This window comes from Lygodium microphyllum, chromosome 16, assembly GCF_053477565.2.
Source record: "Lygodium microphyllum isolate KBCC chromosome 16, Lygodium_microphyllum_v1.1.10, whole genome shotgun sequence".
Classification (NCBI taxonomy): domain Eukaryota; kingdom Viridiplantae; phylum Streptophyta; class Polypodiopsida; order Schizaeales; family Lygodiaceae; genus Lygodium; species Lygodium microphyllum.
Window position 1 is genome coordinate 109552423 of NC_141150.1, and position 23734 is coordinate 109576156.

The window sequence follows — 23734 nt, forward strand, 5'->3', positions numbered from 1 at the left end:
AACATTGAGTATGTCTTGCTCAAAATCTATCTCAAAGGAAAGGCACTCATAAATAATATGCATATATAGCATTCCATTCATTTGGTTCTGCAATATAATCCTAATTCTACGCAATGCAAATTATGCATGGTATCCAATAATGCATTGGTAACAATTACCAAATAAGCGATTATGATCAAACCCACCTTTTGGAGTTTGTTTTCTTTTTGTGAAGACAGGATGAAACAGAGATAGAACCATGGCAACATGCAGTTTGGATACTCATATGTATTCAACTTAACAAATAGGGCCAAAGTAATATGTAATATTGGCAGTTTTAGAATTAGTCAAGCAACATGTAATGGCTCTATAAAGGTGACAAAGGTTAGACTTCCTGAATAAAAGTTGCTACTATGTAAATTTGATCATGCTTAAACTTGAGCCCAAATATCTGCCCTATCCTACAAATATATTTTCATACATAGTAGTTTGAGAGAGAGAGAGAGAGAGAGAGTGTGTGTGTGTGTGTGTGTGTGTGTGTGTGTGCGCGTACACGCGCATGCTCACTAGACTAATACAAATGACACCATCTTATAATCATGACAAGGACAGCAACAACAAGGATGCATGCCTTGAATTACCCTTGAATCCAAGGATCCATGAGACCACATTCAATGGTAAAAGTGCCTCTCATTGTAAAGCAACGATCATCATTGCTTACAGAAACAGGTATGCCTGCTCGTATCTAGTCCACATGATGGCAAGCTGATGCTGGATGATAAGCAATGTAGTCTGCATGCTCTAGTGGGCCCTTAATATTGATATTTGCCATGGGTAGTGCCGAGCCTGAGTCCACAGAAGGATGGTTGAGATGTGATGAACCATCCTGCATGCCAATCGCTTAATAGAGCCCCCAGTCCTGAGTTTGATGGCAGACATCCTGGCCAAACTAAATGTCAAGGGCATTGATTCAAAACTTCCCACTGAATTGTGCAACTAGCCTCTCATCACTTCCTAAATTCAAAAGTTCCCACTGAATTGTGTGACTAGCCTCTCATCACTTCCTAAACTGTACTGATGTCTTCTCACCCACTTGACCTCTTCATTATCTATCAATAACATGTTTGAACAATGCTCCTTTGCCAGTGATCTTTAGATTAAGTTCGCACAGTAGCCTCAGAGTAGCTATTCCATTGATGTGGCACACATCTGTTTAATGTGTTAGGATGACCTAGATTAAGGTCTACCAAGGAGAGAGATATAAGGCACCAATGCACATTGCCACCACAGAAACTGGATACACTGGAAGCACAGCAGTAACAGCTCTCTTGTTTAACTACATTCCTCACAATCACCTTCACTCCAAAAAGTAACTTCAGGTAAAGGAGACTTTGCCAACAATGATGCATAAGAAAAAGCTGTGTTAATTGTTCCAATTCAATCATAATTTAAAAGATGCAGAAACCCTATTATTGCTGAGGTTTAATAGAATTTCTCTTCGTTGGGGAAAAGAAAGGATATATGTGACCTCAATCTTGTTACAAAACAACCATAACTAGACCTCTTCAAACAGTTTCAAATAAAGCCATTTGAGACGGTGAATTTGAGAAAAAGGAAAGGAACCAGTCATCATACTCCTTTTGACTTCAAGCCCCACACTAAAAATGTAACATTCATCTAAACAACTGCATCAGACATGAAAAGAAACAGCTTTCCAATAAGCATAGCTTGGGTACATTCGCAAAAACTGCTGTAAGTGTGTATATTCTCCATCCCTTCGCAACAACTAGCAAGAAGCTGCAGAAATCTGCATGTAGCACTAAGTAGAGGGCAAATGCGAGCTGACAACAGAATGGAAAAAAGCATGACTCTATGACTTACTATTTACGACCCTGCATTTGTAGCATCTGTAGAAGATGAGGCTGATGCATCCGGACGTACATATATCTTTTCTCTTTTAACTATCTCAGAGACGATCCATCTCTTTCTCCTGCTTAATGGGCGTGAAGGATTGAGCCTGACCTGCAAAAGTTAATCATGACTCCCCACTCTGTCATCGTGCATATGCTACTTTTCATCACAACTCTTAAAACTCATCATTTCAAATGCCATCAGCCTTGTGTGTGTGTGTGTGTGCGCACTTTCACAAGTGCATGTGTAAAACCTCACTAGCCTTCAATTCAAATAGAGAGATTCTTCAATTTAATGAATTTCAATAAATACAGAATTTAGAGGAGCTTGCAAACAACATGTTACTCTAAAAGCATACATTTTATCATTGCTCTATGTATACAACCATGGCCTATATTCCCTCAATATACACTTCTCTGAGTGTATTGTTCCTTACCTTACTCTTTCAATATACATAATTGCTTGCCAGCCCCTGAAAGGTATCTCCTTGCTGTCCCCTACCTACTGAGGACCCCAGATGACTGTCTTCTATAGCAAATTGTTGTTCTCTGATTAGAAAATGGTCCAATAGCTCCCTATCTCTTCTCTCCCCCCCAGGCTGTAAACTAACTAGATGGTTGAGACCCAGCCAGCAAAAACGTTGTCTCAGCTTGCATGGGCATTTTTGCCAAGTGGCAACCTTCTAACCCATTTTTCAGCATTATCCAACCATTTAACTAATTTTCAAAATTAAATCATCTTGAAATTAATTTCAGCCCTTCTGACCCTGCCCAAAATTAAATGTGCCCATCCATAATTAAATTGGCTAGGCCATTTGCAACCTCGAGTGCTCCCCAACTTTTGTTGACCCTTAGACAAGCATTAATTACTTAATCGATCCTAGTCCTTAGTATCACCATTGGCAGTTATTGACTAAACAACTGTGCTAGGGTCAAAACTAACACCAACTAACCCCCAAAGCCTAGCTGGCATAACTTATCACAACTTTTGTCTTTGACACCCCTTGGGGTCCTTGGCCTGTTACCATGAAATAACTACCGTGTGCATCACATATGCTAAACAACCCTTGCACATTTGATTAATAACTTAATCAAATGTTATCCACAAGATTAAAGCATCTTAATTTCACATCCATGTGACACAATCCCGAAAAGCTGCATATATCATGCAAGGTTCTCAAATCAGGCCAACTACATATTGCTTCCACTTTTGTAAAATCCATTCTAACACCATTTTTTGAGACAATATACCGTAAGAAGTGAATCTTTGACATGAAAGATTCACTCTTTTTTGCATTAATAATCAGCTTGTGCTTTCTAAGTTTCCTAAATAAAGTAGTCAAACACACCTGATATTCTGCCTCATTCTTTGAAAAGACTATAATATCATCAAAGAATGTGCCAACGAAAGATCTATAGTGTTGAAAAATTCGATCCATCATGTGATTATATGTCATAGGTGCATTTGTAAGCCCAAATGGCAAGACTATGAACTCATATAATCCAAAAGTGGTCTTGAAAGCTGTCTTGTACACATCTTCTGGTCTTATATGTATCTGATGATACCCACTTTTAAGGTCTATTCTACTAACAATTGCACTTTCCTCTAATCGATCAAGGATATCATCAATCCTCCATATAGGAAATCTATTTTTAATGGTGTTTTTATTCAAGTCGTGGTAATCAATACACATTCACCACGAACTATTCTTTTTTTGCACGAGTACAGGTGAGTAAAAGGGTGGCAAACTAGGCTGAATTAACCCTTTTTCCAATAACTCACTAACCTAATTCATTATTTCTTGTTGTTGGGCAGCACTCACTCAATAGGATAGCTTGTTTGGAGGTGTAGTACCACGCAAGGTCAATAGAATGATTCTCTAGTCTTTCAGGTGGTAATTCTCCAAGTAGAAAGTCAAAAAAACAATTTTTACATTTTTTTTAAGAATTATGTCTACCCATTATTCAACATTGAAACACTAGACTTAGCATCATCTTTGCTAACATCTTTCGCAAAAACTAAGTATGCAAAAAGATCATTTTGCATTACTAAAGAAATTGTTGAAGCAAACATAAGAGAAATAGACTCTCGCTTCAAGTTTATATCAAGAACATGTTGTCTTCCTTTATGAGTGGAAGCGATTTTCCCATTATATACATCAATCATTGCATGCACTCTATGACACCATGGAACACCCAATAAAACATTGCAGCCCTCAAATGGCATACTGTGAATTTTGAAAATCCTCAATATCCACATATGACTGCGAATAAATTCAAACTTTTCCAAAGATAGGAGCAACTGGCTTTACATGTCTAGGACAAGCCAAACTAGCCTCACGCATGGGACCCATCTCATCATCTTTAATGCCCAACTTGGCTACCAATTCTAGGGAACTCCTGCATGAAAGAATACTAAAGTATGTTGATCCCTCACTTTGCCCCATGCATGCCATAGATCTCAAAAGTAGTGCACTAGGATCTATTAATCAAGTGAACAGCAGTAGTACTTGCCTCAGCCCAAAATGTATGCGGTAAGTCTATCTGACTAAGCATACTTATCCACTCCACAACACCATTTTGGGGCGGGATATAAGGGACAGTCAACTAACACTTAATATCTCTCTTATCACAAAACTACTCAAAAGCACACGAGACATATTACCCCCAGTGCCAAATCTTAGGCATTTCAACGTAATGTCCTCACTACTCCTCACACATAGCAAGAAAGTGTTGAAAAGTAAATAAAACTTCTGACTTTTGCTTTATGGAATAGGCCCAAACTTTGCCCCATGCATGCCATAGATCTCAAAAGTAGTGCACTAGGATCTATTAATCAAGTGAACAGCAGTAGTACTTGCCTCAGCGCCCAAAATGTATGTGGTAAGTATATCTGACTAAGCATACTTATCCACTCCACAACACCATTTTGGAGTGGGATATAAGGGACAATCAACCAGCACTTAATATCTCTCTTATCACAAAACTACTCAAAAGCACATGAGACAATTCACCCCCATTGCCAAATCTTAGGCATTTTAGCCTAATGCCCTCACCACTTTTCACACATAGCAAGAAAGTGTTGAAAAGTAAATAAAACTTCTAACTTTTGCTTTATGGAATAGGCCGAAACTTTATGCGAATAATCATCAACGAATGTAGCAAATTACTTAGCACCACCCAAGGACTGACAAGACATGGATTGTTACCATTTCGATGGTTTTAGACTTACATTCTAGGCATTCACGTGCTATATGCCTCTCTTATACACAAACATAGCATTTGTTTGCACCATATAATGCTTTTTTTAAAAGCAACTTTCTTAGCACTAGCAAATGGCCTTTTGCCTTGTCTACCTTTTTGAAAAAATGACTTTGATTAATTTTCAGCATATTGACCCTTTTTTGAGGAATTAAACTTGCTGCTCAAAAATTCAGTCTTACTGCCCTTATTTTCGGCATTGTCCTTTGAAGCATCTTTGCTACCCTTAAATCCTATGCTATGCTTTTTCATCAATGCATAAATTGTATTTGTATTTTTAGTTAATTGTGCCATGCTGGTCACTTTTATCCTAGTGTAATAATCACGGATTTATTTGGATAGAGCACAATAGTAGGTCTCTATTTGCTCAATCATCATGACCTCACGAAAAGAGCTGGCTGACAACAAAGCTGCCCAAAATTTGTTACTATACTCTTCCAAATCAACACAATGAATTACATCTAATTTCTGCCAAGTTGTCACAACCACTTTAAAAGAGTTTGTGAGCCATTGAGAAGAGAAAACCTGTTTGAATTGCACCCAAGTTATCAGTGCCTTGCCTTGGGTCAAAGGGTCATCCATCACTAAAGTACATTTCTTCCTTTTAAAGGAGTGGCTGCCTTGCACACTATCGAAAACTTGGAAAATTTGTCCCCAGAGTAGGCTACATCAAATTGTTGAATGAAGGTCAAAGCCTTCAATCTATCTTGCATACGATTAAAGGTTTCTAATTTGATTGCTACTCCACCTTCTTTATAGCATTTAACTTTACCCAAAGGTGTCAAGTTATCATAAACGAGTGGCTGCAAAAGTGGTGGTCCCAATGATGCCATTGCTCCATTTGCATTTGACATATGCCCAATAGTGCCTCTTAATTAACCAAACATTCCAGTTTGCATATCTGACTACATACCAATTCTACCATATATACTAGTGTGCATTTGAGGTTGCATTGCCCCATGATAGTTCCCCTAGACACTTGACATAGGTGGCTAAAAAACAACTATATTTTGCATGCCAACATTGACAAGTGTAGTGGCATCCGTAGCCTGAACGCTAAAACACTAATCCATCCCCTAAATCACATGGATGCGTAGATGGTGGAGGAATTGTTTGCTATCCATGAGGAATATGTTGCTGAAACACTGATCCATCCGTAGCCTGAAGGCTGAAACACTGATCCATCCCCTAAATCACATGGATGCGTAGATGGTGGAGAAATTGTTTGCTATCCATGAGGAATATGTTGCGCATTATTCCCTCATGGATGATGTCACAAGACTGTGACAACTATTACCTTTTTGTTGATTTCTTTATTACATATTTTATTTGGTTTTTCTTTCTGGAAGGATCCCTCTTGAAATCTAAACGCCTGAGTTGCATGGCTAGTATGTGAAATGGACAAGAATGTCTAGTGAGTCGAGACTGGACAGGTAAGGTCCAGTACAAGTCTGGAAGAGACTGATGGCACTGTAAATTGACAAGTCTGGAAGAGACTTGTGAAAGTGTATATGGACAAGTGTGTTGAAGAACTAGCCTGGAAGAGTATAGTTCAAAGGGAAGATGGACAAATCTACAAGAGATTAGCCCATGTGGGGTCATCAGTGAAAATTCACTTTCAGTTGAGCTACATTACAAATTTGGATGTAGCCATAGTCTGCAAAGATGGTCAGAAGACTAGTGGGGATGCAATGGAAGCAACTCCTAAAATTTAGGGAGTTACTATTTCTGGACCTCAAAATCTGTTCGCGTCATTATCTTCGTTTTTGTACGAGGATTAATCCTTTGGTCTGTGCCGAGGTCAAATTTTGAACCGAGGATGGAGAATTTTAAACCAGAAGGTTAGAACGGGAAATATCTTACAGTGCTGCCATTTGGCACAAATTGGTGCACTTACCTCTTTAAAGAGGGCTAGCGTGCAGTTTTTGGGGAAAAGGGGCTCATTTGAAGTGGATGGAGGAACAGTGGAGAAGATTGGAGAGCTTGCCTACCTTGTCTATGCTGCACAGAGGGCTGAGCTTGTTCCCTTCTCTCTCTCTCTCTCTCTCTCTCTCTCTCTCTCTCTCTCTGACAGTTTGGTTATGCTTCAGAATCAAGGGCCTTTCTTCTGATTTAGGTACAGTTGTGTAGGAATATGCTGTCTTTGCATGAGGCAAGAGCCTCCTTTCCTCAGGAACAGGAGCAGTTGTTTGCAGTTCCCAACAGGGACAGGTGAGGGTGGTAACCTCATCAAGCAGGTGTCTGAAACAGCACTAAATCAGTACAGATTCTGGACTGTTCAGAGGTTATTTCAAAGCCCAATTGATGATAGAATCAAGGGGCACTTGGCCCACATGATGCAGAACAGTACAAGGATCAATATGAACTGAAAACAGGTTTCAGAACAGGTCTGAACCAGTAATTACAGTGGGCTGAACAGTACAGGGAACAGTATGAGTTGAAAACAGGTTTCAGAACAGGTCTGAACCAGTAACTACAGCAGACTGAAATGGTCAATTCTGCACTCCAACCAGAAGTTTCAGACTTGGGCAGAGTTTCCCCTCCTGGTCAACTTGTTTTGGGTCAGTAATTGTACTGTTATGCTGCCAAATTTCACCCAGAATAGGTGAAAGACAGCCCATTGTACTTTCTCTCTTTAAAAATAAAGAAATACCGCAAGGGGTGCCTGACTTAGGGGCCAACAGGGTGTCTGTGTGGCAACAGGAGCATTCTAGCTTCCTGTATTTCTTCTTGATTCTGTGTTTTTAAGTTCAGTTAAAGTGGGCGACTGTTAATTGGGTGAAAGCATTTATATATTTTGGTTGTACACTACCACCCTTTTCAGAGAATAGGCCGGTTACATGGTTCCATTGCCGGGATCGAATCACTTTTTCCTTAAAGAGTGAGCCAGGATTTGTTTGCGTGTAAGACACAGAATTGTGCATTATGGCTGATAGAAAGGAAGACACCAGAGAGGAAGCGTCATCATCACAGGAGATCCCTGTTGTTCATGAGGTGGGAGAGTCTTCTAGATCTCCACACTTTGTTACTCCTCCTGTTATGGTTGATTCTGTTTCTGACACAAAGTCTACTGTTCCACCGGTCACCCCTCAGGAGTTACCACCGGTGGATATCCCAGAGTCTTCTGCTGATGGAGAGAGACGAGGAGAGGTTCGGCCTCCTCCTTGGGCCCGTGACACACTGCATGATTCAGGGATCGAGGGGGTCCCTGAGGAGTGGGGACCGCAGGATGGTCCGCGGCGGTCACGGCGGCACCAGGCACATTCTACAGAGCTTGTTTACTCTAACTATTGTTTGATGACCCGTGTTATGCAGGATCGAAAGCCCACCTCCGTGAAGGAGGCTTTACAGTCCGCACCATGGAAGAAAGCTATGGAAGCCGAGTTGGAGGCTATTGAGAGGAATGGCACTTGGTCACTCGTGCCACACCCCCCGAATAAGAAGGTGATTGGCGTCAAATGGGTCTTCAAGACCAAGTACCTTAGCAATGGTTCTTTGGACAAGCACAAGGCTCGCCTTGTTGCTAAAGGTTTTGCATAGCGCCCAGGGATTGATTGTCATGATACTTTTGCCCCCACTGCTCGTCTGGCGACTATTCGAGCTGTTCTTGCCTTGGCTGGCCATAGGAGATGGCCTGCTACCAGTTGGATGTGAAGTCGGCCTTCCTCAATGGTGATTTGAAGGAAAAGATCTATGTTGAGCAGCCTCCTGGCTTTGGATCTTCAGATGGGCAAGTCTACAGGTTGAAGAAGGCCTTGTATGGCCTCAAGCAGGCTCCGCGTGCATGGAACAAGAAGATTGATTCGTTCCTTCAGTCACAGTTGGGATATCGGCGTTCTAAGGCCGATCCGCAGCTTTATGTTCACACTTCCGAGGATGATTGTGTGTTTTTTGTGTTGTATGTTGATGATTTGCTGGTCACCGGTGATCATGCACAGAAGGTCCAAAAGACGAAGGCAGCTTTACATCGGACGTTCGAGATGATGGACTCGGGTCATGAGATTTGGGCCATGAGATTTATCAGTCTCAGAGGAGGATCTTCATCTCTCAGCAGAGATATGTACAAGAGCTCTTGGTTTCTTTTCCGATGGAGGATTGTCAGCTCCTTTCTACTCCTATGGATCCGAACTGGAAGGCCACTTCCCATTCAGCTTCTCCCATGGCGGATGCTTCCCGCTATCGTCAGTTGATTGGCTCATTGATTTGGCTTCTCAACACTCGTGTTAATCTTTGTTTTGCTGTTGGGCTCTTGGCAGGGTTCATGAGTGAACCTCAAACAATGCATTGGCAGGCTGCTCAGAGGATACTTCGGTATTTGAGGGGGACGTCTGATTTAGGGATTCATTATCCAACAGGGACAGATGGTTCAGATCTTGTACTTGCCGGTTGGAGCGACTCGGATTGGGCCGGTGATGTGGACCACATGCAGTCTACTACAGGGTATTGTTTTACCTTGGGTGCAGGTGTTATCTCATGGAGTAGCAAGAAGCACCCACGGTAACCCTTTCGTCTACTGAGGCGGAGTATCGGGCCGCGTCTTCCACCACATGTGAGGCTGTGTGGCTTCGGAGATTGTTGGAGGAGCTTGGCTGCCCCCAGACTCGTCCTACTTTGCTGCAATGCAACAATGAGAGTTGCATTGCCTTGGCACAGAATCCTGTTTTTCATGCTCGGACGAAGCACATAGAGATCCAGTACCACTTCATCAGAGAGAAGCTTCTGGATGAGACCATCACTGTGGAGTACTACAAGACGGAGGACAATCTTGCAAATTTGTTTACAAAGGCGCTTCCCCAGGCTCTCCTTCGGACACATTCCAGATCCCTCAGGCTTCTTCCCCACCCAGGCTCTGAGAGGGGGTGTTAGCAGATCAGATCCTGGTTAGTTAAACTGACCAGTCGGACTGCCACGTGGCAGTCCGACCTGGTACTGCACCAGTCGACCTGCCTGTTTTTTCGCCCAGTTTTTGGCTATTTATAGCCGGGTTTTCCCACAGTCTCCCACACTTTTCTGCTCGCAGATTACAGACTGGTGGCTCGCGCAGATTCCGTCTCTGTTCGCAGATTTCTGGCAGGAGACAGTGCAGACTGCAGCGGACTTCAAGGTGAACAGCAGGTTGCATCGTCAAGGTGGAGACACGCAGTCCAACGCACTGCACCCGTGTACATATCTGCATATCTCTGTATACAGCACACTTTATACAGCAGATCTTCGTCTTCCACTGTCTCTTTCTCTCTTCTCTCTCTGTGTTCTCTCTCTCTCAGTCCTACGCTTCCGCACCGCTGCACTCTGACATGTTATCAGATCAGATGCTGGTCAGTCGGACTGGCACGTGGCAGTCCGACCTGGTACTGCACCAGTCGGCTGCATTTAACGCAGCCAACCTGCCTGTTTTTTCGCCCAGTTTGTGGCTATTTATAGCCGGGTTTTCCCAGTCTCCCACACTTTTCTGCTCGCAGATTACAGACTGGTGGCTCGCGCAGATTCCATCTCTGTTCGCAGATTTCTAGCAAGAGACAGTGCAGACTGCAGCGGACTTCGAGGTGAACAGCAGGTTGCATCGTCAAGGTGGAGACACGCAGTCCAGCGCACTGCGCCCGTGTACATATCTGCATATCTTTGTATACAGCACACTTTATACAGCAGATCTTCATCTTCCACTGTCTCTTTCTCTCTCTTCTCTCTCTGTGTTCTCTCTCTCTCAGTCCTACACTTCCGCACCGCTGCACTCTGACATGGTATCAGAGCAGTGTTAAAGGGCTGACTGAGTGCAGAACCAACCTAAAGAGGAGTTTCTATCGCGACACAAGGTTGCGTTTTCAGCGTTTGAGGGCAAGCAGGAAGGCTGCGCCTCAGAACAAGGCTGAAGCGAGCGTGGGCGCGCAGGAAAGGAGTCCAAGTGGTGGATTTGCTGCTGTTTACTGCTGTTTGACGAGGAGGAAGTTTGAGTTTTCAGCTTTCAAGTGCAGGTTTTGCTTTTTCATCGCCTCCGGCGGATGAAGAAGTTTACAGGACGCGGAAGAGCCCTAGCAGGCTGAGTTATCACAGTCAGAGGAGGCTGCTTTTGCGTTTGTGAAGGCATTACAAGTGAAGATGTCTACCGAGATTGACTTGGAGTTCCAAACGATTATGGACCGGAAGGTGCCTGTCTTACCAGCTCTTCCCGCAGATCAGAAGCTTGATGGCGACAACTACCGCATCTGGCGCGTCATGATGTTGGCCATCCTTGAGTCCTATGATTTGGCGGAGCTTGTACAGGAGGAAATCGACCGGCCCTCGGTGAGAGATGAGTCCAAACTCTCTTCCGATGCTCGTCCGGAGTTGGCCAGGGCACAGTCTCACTGGGACAAACTGAATGCCAGGATTCGTTCCTTTCTTTTTCTGTCTTGTACTACAGCCGTGATAGCTCACATCAAGCACTTGACAATGGCTCGGGAGATATGGCTGGAGCTTGATCGGATGTATAACCGGATGACCCTAATGAAGCGGGTTTCTTTGGAGGTTCAGATGCGGACCTTGTCCGTGAACAAGTCTTCTTCGTTGCGGGAGCACATCAACAAGCTTAGACAGCTTTAGATGCAGGTTCAGAATGCGGGGAAGCCGATTTCCTCCAAAGACATGGCGATCACACTCTTGTCCCAGTTGCCGCCACGATTCGGTGCTTTCTACTCTGCCCTTATTGCCTCGGGACGCGAGTCCACTCTTCGGTGGGAAGAGTTGGTTTCTATGGTCTTGGACCAAGAGGAACAGCTAAAGGGACAGAATGCTTCCAAGTCGGAGTTACTGGCAGGTCAAGCCTCTCAGAAGAAGGGGAAGGACCAAAAGAAGAAGAAGGGGAATACTAAGTCAAAGAAGGACAAGGACAAGGACAAAGAATCCACATGCCATATTTGTGGAAAGACTGGCCATTGGAAAAAGGATTGCCCTAACAAAGACAAGAAGGACACCAACAAGAAGGACACGAAGGATTCTGGAGCGGTGGCTGCACCCTCATCAGCTGCATTTCTTCATCTAGCTGTCATTGAGGACTCTACACCGAATGCTTCTAATGCTGCGATGACGGCTCCCCAGGCTCGAGAGTGGATCGTTGACAGTGGTGCCTCCCGGCACATGACTCCTTCATCAGATGGTGTTGCCCAGTTGCGACCCTCGCGTGGGCAGATTCTCATTGGAGATAGCTCTTTTGTGTCTATTGCAGGACGAGGTGAGATGCAGCTTATTCCAAATGGACGTGGTGGTACCCATACCTCAGAGGTCTTGCATGTACCACGTTTAGGGTATCATCTATTGTCAGTTCATAAGATTTGCTCCCTTGGACTTTTGGTGGAGTTTGACAATGATTCGGTGCGCGTCCTTGATCGTGGGTCAAGGAAGGTTATATCATCTGGATATGAGGAGAACGGCATCTATAAATTGAAGTCTTCCACCGCCCTCTCAACTCTTCTTCTTACCTCTCAGACACAGTCAGAGGTATGGCATGCTTGATTTGGTCACCTCAACTATGATTATCTTCGGAGGGCGTCACGTGGACAACTTGTTCAAGGGTTGCCAGATATAGTGGTGAGCCAGCAACCATGTGTCTCCTGCATTCGTGGGAAGCAGCATAGGGATGCCATTCCCCACAAAGCTTCGCGGCGGTCTACTTCACCGCTGGAGCTTGTATCTACGGATCTTTGTGGCCCTATGGGGAACGAGTCCTTGCGAGGAAGCTCTACTTCATGTTGATCGTAGATGACTACAGCAAGATGACATGGGCCTATTTCTTGGCATTGAAGTCAGAAGCTTTCTCCCACTTCAAGGATTGGCTTCTCTTTGAGGAGAACCGATCCGGCCGGAGATTGAAGACCTTGCGATCCGACAAGGGTGGTGAATTTGTTTCTCATGAGTTTGCTCGTTTTTGTGCAGATAAAGGTATTCACCAGGAGTTTGCTAATACCAATACTCCTCAAGAAAATGGCATTCTTGAACGGAAGAACCGCAGTGTGATCGAGATGGCGCGCACCATGATGGAGCACCGACAGACACCTCAGTTTCTGTGGGCCGAGGCTGTGGCTACTGCAGTCCACATCCTTAACCGATCCCCCACTTCGGCCGTTGATGGGATGACACCTTTTGAGGGTTACTTTGGGACTAAGCCCGATGTTTCTTATTTTAGGGTCTTTGGGTGTGATGCCTATGTTCACATTCCCAAGGCTCATCGTGATAAATTTGAAGCAACTTCCCGAAGACAAGTATTTGTTGGCTACAGCTCCCAGTCCCAAGACTATCGTTTGTATGATCCCGTCAAGCGGGCTGTGTACACCAGTCGAGATGTGTGGTTTGTGGAGGTTCCGGCCCTACCAGCGGGAAAGGAGCATCCCGTTCTTGGAGATCCAGGGGAGAGTTGGGCTCCCGCTACAGTTCCTATGGAGCCCACGCCTTTTGATTCTGATTCTGTTTCTGACACAGAGTCTACTGTTCCACCGATCACCCCTCAGGAGTTACCACCGGTGGATATCCCAGAGTCTTCCGCTGATGGAGAGAGACGAGGAGAGGTTCGGCCTCCTCCTCGTTGGGCCCGTGACACACTCCGTGATTCAAGGATCGGGGGGGTCCCTGAGGAGTGGGAACCGCAGGATGGTCCGCGGCGGTCACAGCGGCACCAGGCACATTCTACGGAGATTGTTTGCTCTAACTATTGTTTGATGACCCGTGTTATGCAAGATCGAGAGCCCACCTCCGTGAAGGAGGCTTTACAGTCCGCACCATGGAAGAAAGCTATGGAAGCCAAGTTGGAGGCTATTGAGAGGAATGGCACTTGGTCACTCGTGCTACGCCCCCCGAATAAGAAGGCGATTGGCATCAAATGGGTCTTCAAGGCGGATGCTTTCCGCTATCGTCAATTGATTGGCTCATTGATTTGGCTTCTCAACACTCGTGTTGATCTTTGTTTTGCTATTGGGCTCTTGGCAGGGTTCATGAGTGAACCTCAAACGGTGCATTGGCAGGCTACTCAGAGAATTCTTTGGTATTTGAGGGGGACGTCTGATTTAGGGATTCATTATCCAACAGGGACAGATGGTTCAGATCTTGTACTTGCCGGTTGGAACGACTCGGATTGGGCCGGTGATGTGGACCACAGGCGGTCTACTACAGGTTACTGTTTTACCTTGGGTGCATGTGTTATGTCATGGAGTAGCAAGAAGCAGCCCACGGTAGCCCTTTCGTCTACTGAGGCGGAGGATCGAGCCGCGTCTTCCACCACATGTGAGGCTATGTGGCTTCGGAGATTGTTGGAGGAGCTTGGCTGCCTCCAGACTCGTCCTACTTTGCTGCAATGCGACAATGAGAGTTGCATTGCCTTGGCACGAAATCCTGTTTTTCATGCCCGGACGAAGCACATAGAGATCCAGTACCACTTCATCAAAGAGAAGCTTCTGGATGAGACCATCACTGTGGAGTACTGCAAGACGAAGGACAATCTTGTAGATTTGTTTACAAAGGCACTTCCCCAGGCTCTCCTCCGGAGACATTCCAGATCCCTCAGGCTTCTTCCCCGCCCAGGCTCTGAGAGGGGGTGTTAGCAGATCAGATCCTGGTCAGTCGGACTGCCACGTGGCAATCCGACCTGGTACTGCACCAGTCGACCTGCCTGTTTTTTCGCCCAGTTTTTGGCTATTTATAGCCGGGTTTTCCCACAGTCTCCCACACTTTGCTGCTCGCAGATTACAGACTGGTGGCTGGCGCAAATTCCGTCTCTGTTCGCAAATTTCTGGCAGGAGACAGTCCAGACTACAGCGGACTTCGAGGTGAACAGTAGGTTGCATCGTCGAGGTGGAGACACGCAGTCCAACGCACTGCGCCCGTGTACATATCTGCATATCTTTGTATACAGCACACTTTATACGGCAGATCTTCATCTTCCACTGTCTCTTTCTCTCTCTTCTCTCTCTGTGTTCTCTCTCTCTCAGTCCTACGCTTCCGCACCGCTGCACTCTGACAAGCTACTTGTTTAGCGAAACTTTTGCTCAAGCTTGTTGTGCTAAGAAATGCACTTAGCCACTTAAACAACCCCAAAACATGCTTATTTTAGGCTTATTTTAGCCAAAACCCTAAAACGAGGAGCGGAACAAAAAAGTTAAGTGGGAGAGAATCTAGAACCCTAATTTTCTATAAATTGGCAGCCAGCCCTCCACTCTTTCACAATCTCGTTTTTGTAGGTTTCAAGTGTTACCAGCTTGCTGCCCATACCCCGGTCACGGAGAACATCTCAGCCCTTGCTGTCCATCATTGTTCCCTCCAATTTGGCGCCTGTTTCTAGCCTTCCACACGTTGATTGCTGCTATTTATGCCTGGCGACTGACTGTTGTTCATCTGCACTACTGTCGTACAACCTGCCACGCTAGATAGATGCTGCGTTTGCAAGCTCCAGCTGCCGCCCTGACAGTTTTCTCTCCTGTCTGCAGTCCCTGCCATCTTTCTCTCTCCTGCAGACTGTCCTGCCTGTGTTTTCAATATTTCTCTCCTGCAGGCTCCGTTTTTAGTCTTTCTCTCTCCTCACTGCTGTCTGCATCAGATCCAGCTTCTCACTGCTGCGTTTGCTCGTGCTCGACATCCGGAGGCTGCCTTGTTGCGATTCGGGATTCGTTTGCAATACGATACTCTCCACCTCATTGCCCCTGCCCTAATCCTAGAGATACAGGAGTTCGAGATTTAGTATTCATTCACTGCATAGTGTGTTTGCTGCATGAGCATCGTATTATTAGTCGTCATACCATTTCATTTATTCACCGTGTTCATTGTCTCTAAGTTACTCTAACCCTACCCTAACTATGTTCTTTTTATCAGTCTGTGCTTTGTCGTACGGTTAATGTTTATGTTTCTGTGTTAGGGTATTTTTCTTTACATGGTATCAGAGCCTAGCAATCTTTGAGAAACCTAGGCCTTTGATCTGAAAGCTCTTCATAAGAAGCAAGAACAACAGTAGGTTCAAATGACTTTGAACACATCAACACCGATTCAGTCTCCAGATCATCCTATGCCGAGAACCAAGCGAGAGTGGGCCGATCAACTTGCTCCACAAAGTTCCGACATGGTGGAAGAAACATCTGAGTACATGGAAGAAAAGATAGGCAAGCTGACCTCTGAGGAATATAAACTAATCATTGCCTATCGATAAAAGAAGATTGAGGAGATCGACCGAAGGATGCCCTTCAAGAAAAGCTTCTAAATGAAGGTATGCATAGATTTCACTCTTCAGATGTTGCGCGTAAATCTGATGATGTTGCAGGGTCATCGAGACCTCCATCAAGCATGGGCCCTCTCTTGGAGAGTAAGATCCAGAGTATGTTCCATTTTTCAGACTCTTCCGTCCTCTCTGGTACAAGGTACTTTTGATTCGTCTTTTGTGCCTTCTTTTACCTATTCTGTTTTGCAATATACTGGTAGAGATCATGTGGAAGAAAGAGTCCAGCCTGTTGACTACGAAAAAGGTCCTCTAGAGGACCAATTCTTGTATGTTAGCATGCGTCGCGGGGATTATAAGAAAAAGCTAGGTAACTCTTCTTCTGTCATTTCTTCTTTTTCCGTCTACTTCACATAATTAGATTGAATCTAGTGTTCCTTTCACTTTATTACATGGTGTATCATTATCTTCACAATTTCATTTTCAAACTTTAAATGATAAAAATGAACAAAAAGAATATGCACCTCATACACCTCACTTTCAAAACCCACCCATCCCACCACATTCTTTCGTTGCTTCACCACTTGCATTTACACCATTTACATTTCCATTTCAGACACCTCATATCGCACCGCACATCACTCTAGGGGATTATGGAAACATAGGCACATCCTTTAGAACCTCATCCTTCTCTCAGTCGGGTGGTGTTCCACCTACCTCATACACACTTTCGGGATCATTGCAGCCTGGGTACCCCACTCGGTCTCTCCCGAGTGTGGATCAGTTTGCCTCCATGGCATTGTCTAGTGGACCTTCTGGTCATAATGCTCTGTCCTAGCCTTACTTTGGACAAGGCTATTGTGTCCCGGTGCCTCCACCTACACCCGCACCTTATGGAAACATTCATGTTCCAGTGCCTCCACATCAATCGGCACTCATTGGACACTCACAGTCTACTTCTACCTACCCACTTCTTCCCGCTCCTTCTTACTCTTATCAAACACTCTCACCTCCACCATCTTTCCCACCATCATCTTACTCCACCCACCCAACACCTCATGGTTCTAACTCATATTCTGTCAAGAATGCATTTAATGACAAGACTCGTTTTAACAGGTCAAACTTTACTACTTGGTCGAATTTTATGAGACATGTCCTTGATTCACAGGACCTATGGGATCTAGTGCAGGGGTTGGAACCCCAACCCGATCCCGCATTTGTTTCATATGAGGTCGTCCGCTCATGGAAGGCTAGGAATGCCTCCGCTATTGTCAAGCTGATACACGGCTTATTGCCAGAGTTTCAATCTCAGCTTCAGCATTTTGACTTAGCGTCAGACCGATGGGCACACTTGATTGACCACTATGCGGCTCGAGATAGGACCCATCGTATTAATCTTGACCATGACCTTCAACTTCTCAAAATCACTGATCGGGATGACTTGAAAGTCAAGTTGGCTGAGTATCGACATCTCCGCTGATTTCTCCACTACGGAGACTCCCAAGCCCTCTGACGATCAGGTCACATTGTTCCTAAATAAACTCCCCAAGAAATACTTCAATTTTGTGGAAGGAATAGTTTCAAAGCCTACCATGCCTACATTCTATGAATTTGAGTGTCAGTCGTTGATTTATGCACGTTTGTTCGATCAGTTTCATATGAATTCCTCTTCAGAGAGGGCTCTTCTTGCTCATTCTCAGAAAGAGCAACAAGGAAAGGGCAAACCAAACCAAACCTCCACTCAAAATCAAAATCAAACTCAAAAGCTAAATCAATCTAGGGATTCTCAAGGAAACTCCCAATCACAAATCAAACCTGGGTGGCACGAGGCACCTAAAAAGAATAGGTATTGTCAACATTGTCAAAAGGCTGGCCATTTTGACAACGAGTGTCGATCAAAGGCACGAGGCACACCACCAAAAATCTAAGTCTCAAACCCCCGCCCCTCAATCGAGCAACCCCTAGCAAGGGAGGTAGGGTGATGGCAAGGGGCAGTTTAAAGGTCAAACTCACACTGCCACCGCACAGTCATCTCAATTGACAACGTTAACTCCAAAGGGCTTGTCTGATTGGCCAGCAAAGGCCTATATCGTCTCCATATAGACATCAAATGCGAGTCTCATCCACATCTGTGAGTTGCCTCCGGACGAGGTTACTACAGAGGCCACTTGTCTCACAGCCGATCACTTCAGCTCCAATTTGGATTGTGGGCAGTGGAGCTACACATCACATGACTCCTATAGAGAACATTTTCCGTATCCGAGTCCCTGCAGCCGGGCGGGTCCATGTAGAAAGCAACTCCTCGATCAAGATTCAAGCTCAAGGTTACGTCAATTTTGCCACTGACAAGGGTCCGGATCTGGCTTCGCTAGACAATGTATATCATGTCCCTCAGCTTGGGGTAAACTTGTTATCTGTTCAGCAGCTTTACCGTTTGGGACGAGCAGTTTTCTTTACAGCAACCACAATCAAGGTCCTTGACTCTCTAACTGGTTTAGTGATTGCTCGCGGTGAGGCACAACCTAATGGCCTATACCACATGACACACTTTCTGACCAAGCCGACTGCCAAAGGCTCCGTGTTCCATAGCTTCCAAGCCTTAGCTACATCTTGAGAGCCTACGCACAATGAGCGTCTTTGGCATTTTCGCTTAGGGCATCTTGGTTATGACTCGCTTTATGAGTTGTCACGTTGTAAGCTAGTTGAGGGCCTTCCACGCCTGAAGCTAGCTCGAGATGTCTGTAAAGCCTATCAGCTCGGGAAGCAACACCGTACCCCATTTCCTCAGTAGTCTACACATAGAGCTGAGGAGCCTCTTAGATCGATTCTTGTTGATCTTTGTGGGCCAACATCCACTGTTGCTTTGAACGGCGCGCTGTACTTCTTTTTGATAGTGGATGATCATTCTCGATACATGTGGGTGTACTTCTTCAAGCTTTCACATATTTTTCTGCTTGGGTACTGTTGGTTCATAACCAGACTGGTCGTCGTGTTGGATGCATGAGGAGTGATAGCAGTGGTGAGTTTATCTCCCATGAGTTTTCCAAGGTTTCTACAGAAGCATGGCATTTCTCACCAGCTCACCTCTATCAACTCCCCCTCTCAGAATGGAGTCGTAGAGCGTAGGAACCACACAGTCATGGAAATGGCACGCTCTATGCTGTTCGCAGCAGAGCTTCCTGAACGCCTTTGAGTCGAGGCTGTTAACACTTCGGTGTACATCCTCAACCGGTGCCCATTTGCGGCTCTTCCTTAGAAGACCCCGTATGAGGCATTTTTTGGCTCTCGGCCTGTTATTTCCCATTTCAGAGTCTTCGGGTGTCGTGCATACACACACGCACTTGATGACAAGATGGGAAAGCTTACTCCCCGAGCTGATCTCCTTATTTTTGTGGGATATTCCTCTGAAGTAAAAGCCTATCGTTTGTTCGATTCTCGAACAAACAAGGTGATCGTTAGACGGGATGTCGTCTTTGACGAGAGGGATATTGTGCAATCTTTTGCACCGGATTCCGATCCGCTTCTTTCTTCCACATCATCAGAGATCGTGCCTACTGAGTCTAGTCTACTTCTCGCTCCTAACATTCCCACAGTTTCTTCACCTCCCAGGCCCCCTTCGCGAGACCCGTTACCTCGTTGGTACCAGCAGACCATGCGAGATTCGAAGGCCCTACCACCGGATTCCACTCCGGGGGACCTAGAAGATCTGCCCGGTTTGCTCCTTACGCATCATTTGCATCACTGTTTACAGCTGATTACATAGCGCATTCTGAGCCGAATACCTGGCAGGAGGCTCTTCAGCACCCTCAATGGTGACAGGCCATGGGAAAGAAGCTAGAGAATACTGATCAAAATGCGACTTGGACATTGGTGGATCGTCCAATCCACAAGAAAGTCATCGAGACAAAGTGGATTTTTCGAACAAAGCTAAAAGCTGATGGGACTTTAGACAAATACAAGGCTTGCCTTGTAGTGCAAGGGTTTCGACAGAAGTACGGCATTGATTATGAAGAGACCCTTGCCTCTACTGCACGGTTGACTTCCTTTCGGTTGCTACTCACGCTCGCCGCTCACCACGGTTGGTCAATACATCAAATGGATGTCAAGAGTGCCTTCCTGAACGGATACTTGGAGAAGGAAGTCTATGTGGAGTAGCCACCGGGCTTTTCCTCAGGGAACCCTAGGGATATGGTATTCCGCTTGCAGAGCTCTTTATGGGCTGAAGCAAGCACCGCGGTCTTGGTTCCATAGAATCGATGAGTTCTTACAAACTCATGGATACCATTCTACCCCTTATGACCCGAACTTATATATTCGATCCACTCCAGAGGGGGTTAGCTATATCCTGCTATATGTTGATGACTTACTCATCACAAGTTCAGATTCTGCTGCCATAGCGGAAATTAAGGCTAAGCTTAAAGCTACATTTGAAATGACAAACCTTCGTTTGTTGTCTTATATTTTGGGGATGAAGGTAGTTCGTTCTGGAGGATGTATTTTTGTGTCATAGCAGAAGTGCGCACTTTAACTTGTGGAACAGTACACTTCGGATCAGACACGGCCAGTGGCCACGCCTATTGATCCTACTGTCCACTTGTCGAAGGATACCCTAGGACAGCCCTTCAATGCACACACCTATCATTCTATTATAGAAAAACTTCTTTGGTTAATTCACACTAGGCTAAATTTAGCTTACTCAGTTAGCATACTCAGTCAGTATTTCACAGCACCTAGGATGTCACATTGGATTGCATGTCTTCGTGTATTGCGTTATTTGCGCTGTACTATTTCTTATGGCTTGACATATGGTTCTGGCTTAGGTTTGCAAGGGTACACTGATTCTAATTGGGCAGGAGATCTTAACACCCGGCGTTCCCATGGCGGCTACCTCTTTACTTTGGGCACGGCTCCCATTTCTTGGTCCAGCCGTAAGCAAGAGACGGTGGCGGCTTCCACGGCCAAGGCTGAGTACCGAGCTCTCTTCGATGGCACCACCGAGGCCATCTATCTGAGGAGTCTACTGGCGGCGCTTCATTTTCCATGTGACTCTCCCACAGTTGTCTACTGCGACAACCAGAGTGCCATTGCCCTTGCGGGCAATCCAATCATCACACCACGGACACGGTATGTGGGAGTCCACTTCCACTTTTCCAGAGAGTAAATTGAGCTAGGCACTATTCGCCTAGAGTTTGTACCTTCATCAAATAATTTTGCAAATATCTTGACCAAAGCGATCAACGGCCCAATTCTTCACTACTTGCTACCCAGGATCGGCTTGGGTACACCCTCCCCTACTTCTTCAGCTTGACGGGGAGAGGATTCTTTCCTCTTGCTTTCCCTTTTAGTTTGAAAGGAGGCAGCTCCTACTCTTGATCGTGATAGTGATGATGCTTACCGGTTTTTAGACATTACATTGACTTATTCTTTTGTATTGTATTATGGGCATTTATAACTTCATCCGCACTATCAGGATGACCTCATTGTAAAAGGGCACTTGGACAAGTGAACACTTCTCCTGCGAGGACACTATCCCAGTGGCACCATTGCATAGCATATTGCATAAGCATGACACCTTGCATCTCCCTTTGCATTACCCTATGCATTGGCATTCTGTTCATGTCAAAATGCAACTGTGCGCAATTATCCCTTTTCGGTCTTTTGGAGTCGTCAACTCTAGGATCCACCATATTCGTAGCATAACACATGCAGTTCTCCTAAAGGCAGTTTCCCTACCCTTGCTTACTTGCTTGCTTTGCTTATCTTGCTAATAAGCCCACCGTTTTTTTTTCCTCTCACATATTCAACACATGATTGCAACATACACTCACTTTTATCATCCTTAGACACTTATCCGTGTCAGAGCGAGGGATTGGCTTGCTAGTTTTGTGAATAACTTAGATTTAAAACTCTCTATCTTTTCCTATCTGTCACTTAATCGGCCGCTACCCCTATATTACTTATGTATTTTCAAAACACTTTTCAAAAAAAAAAAACAAAACAAACAAGTCCATTGTTGATTCCATCCACCTTTGTAGGCCTTGGTAGGCCCTTGGGCAGCCGACGAGCACCCTAGGTCTGATGCCCTGACCTCTCTGGGGTGATCACTTGGGCTCCCTTGGTAAGACATCCATCGCCTTTGTAGTCTTAGTAGGCCACTGGGCAGCCAACGTGCACCTTTTGTCCGATGCCTTGGCTGCTTTAGAATGGAGCGCCTTGGGATAAATCAAATTTTAGGCTGGCCTACTTTTCTCACTCTATTTTGGGCTTGAGAGGGGGTGTTGTGCTAAGAAATGCACTTAGCCACTTAAACAGCCCCAAAACATGCTTATTTTAGACTTATTTTAGCCAAAACCCTAAAACGGGAAGTGGATCGAGAAAGTTAAGTGGGAGAGGATCTAGAACCCTAATTTTCTATAAATATGCAGCCAGCCCTCCACTCTTTCACAATCTCGTTTTTGCAGGGTTCAGGTGTTACCAACTTGCTGCCCACACCCCGGTCACGGAGGACATCTCAGCCCTTGCTGTCCATCACTGTTCCCTACAATCTGGCGCCTGTTTCCAGCCCTCCACATGCTGATTGCTGCTGTTTTTGCCTAGCAACTGACTGTTCATCTGCACTGCTGTCATACAGCCTACCACACCAACAAACTGCTGTGTTTGCAGGCTCCAGCTGCCACCCTCACAGTTTTCACTCTCCTGTCTGCAGTCCCTGCAGTCTTTCTCTCTCCTGCACGCTGTCCTGCGTGCGTTTTAAGTCTCTCTCTCTCCTGCAGGCTCTGTTGTCTTTCTCTCTCTTGCAGGCTCTGTTTTTAGTCTTTCTCTCTCCTACAGACTCCGTTTAAAGTTTTTCTCTCTCCTCACTGTTGTCTGCATCAGAACCAACTTCTCACTGCTGCATTTGCTGGTGTTCGACATCCGAAGGCTACCTTGCTCCGATTCAAGATCCGTTCGAAGTACGACACACTCTCCAACTCATTACCCTTGCCCTGATCCTAGAGATACAGGAGTTCGAGGTTCAGTACTCATTAACTGCATAGTGTGTTTAATGCATGAGCATCATATTATTAGTAGTCATATCATTTCATTTATTCACTGTGTTCATTGTCTCTGAGTTACTCTAACCCTAACCCTAATTGTGTTCTTTTTATCAATATGTGCTTTGTCATACGGTTTTTGTTTATGTTTCTGTGTTAGGGTATTTTTCTTTACAAAGCCTTGCTGAATAACTTAAGTGTCCTAAGAGAGTTGCTTACTGGGCGAAACTTTCAATGTAACTCAATTATAAGGTGCAAACTTTCAATTTAATGAAAGTTTCACGTTGCACCTTGTTCCTTTAGCCCTAGCCATATACAACATGGCCCGCACACTTGTCCACCATATATCCCAATGTTAAATCCTTCGTTGCCGGTGCAATGCTCAC

General features: G+C 45.1%; 1 protein-coding gene across 5 annotated transcripts in view; it reads right to left on the reverse strand.

Moving 5' to 3' along the window:
* Positions 1 to 1593: 1593 nt before the first annotated feature.
* LOC148023231 (uncharacterized) overlaps positions 1594 to 23734 on the reverse strand; it is a 37206-nt gene continuing 15065 nt past the window's right edge. For 2 of the 5 annotated variants that reach the window (XM_087696244.1, XM_087696248.1), the window contains one exon: positions 1594 to 2001. In XM_087696244.1, the coding sequence (XP_087552370.1) occupies positions 1864 to 2001 (138 nt within the window). In that variant the 3' untranslated portion in view covers positions 1594 to 1863. The remainder of the gene's footprint in view (positions 2002 to 23734) is intronic. The other 3 variants (XM_087696245.1, XM_087696246.1, XR_015693626.1) reach the window with 3 other exon arrangements.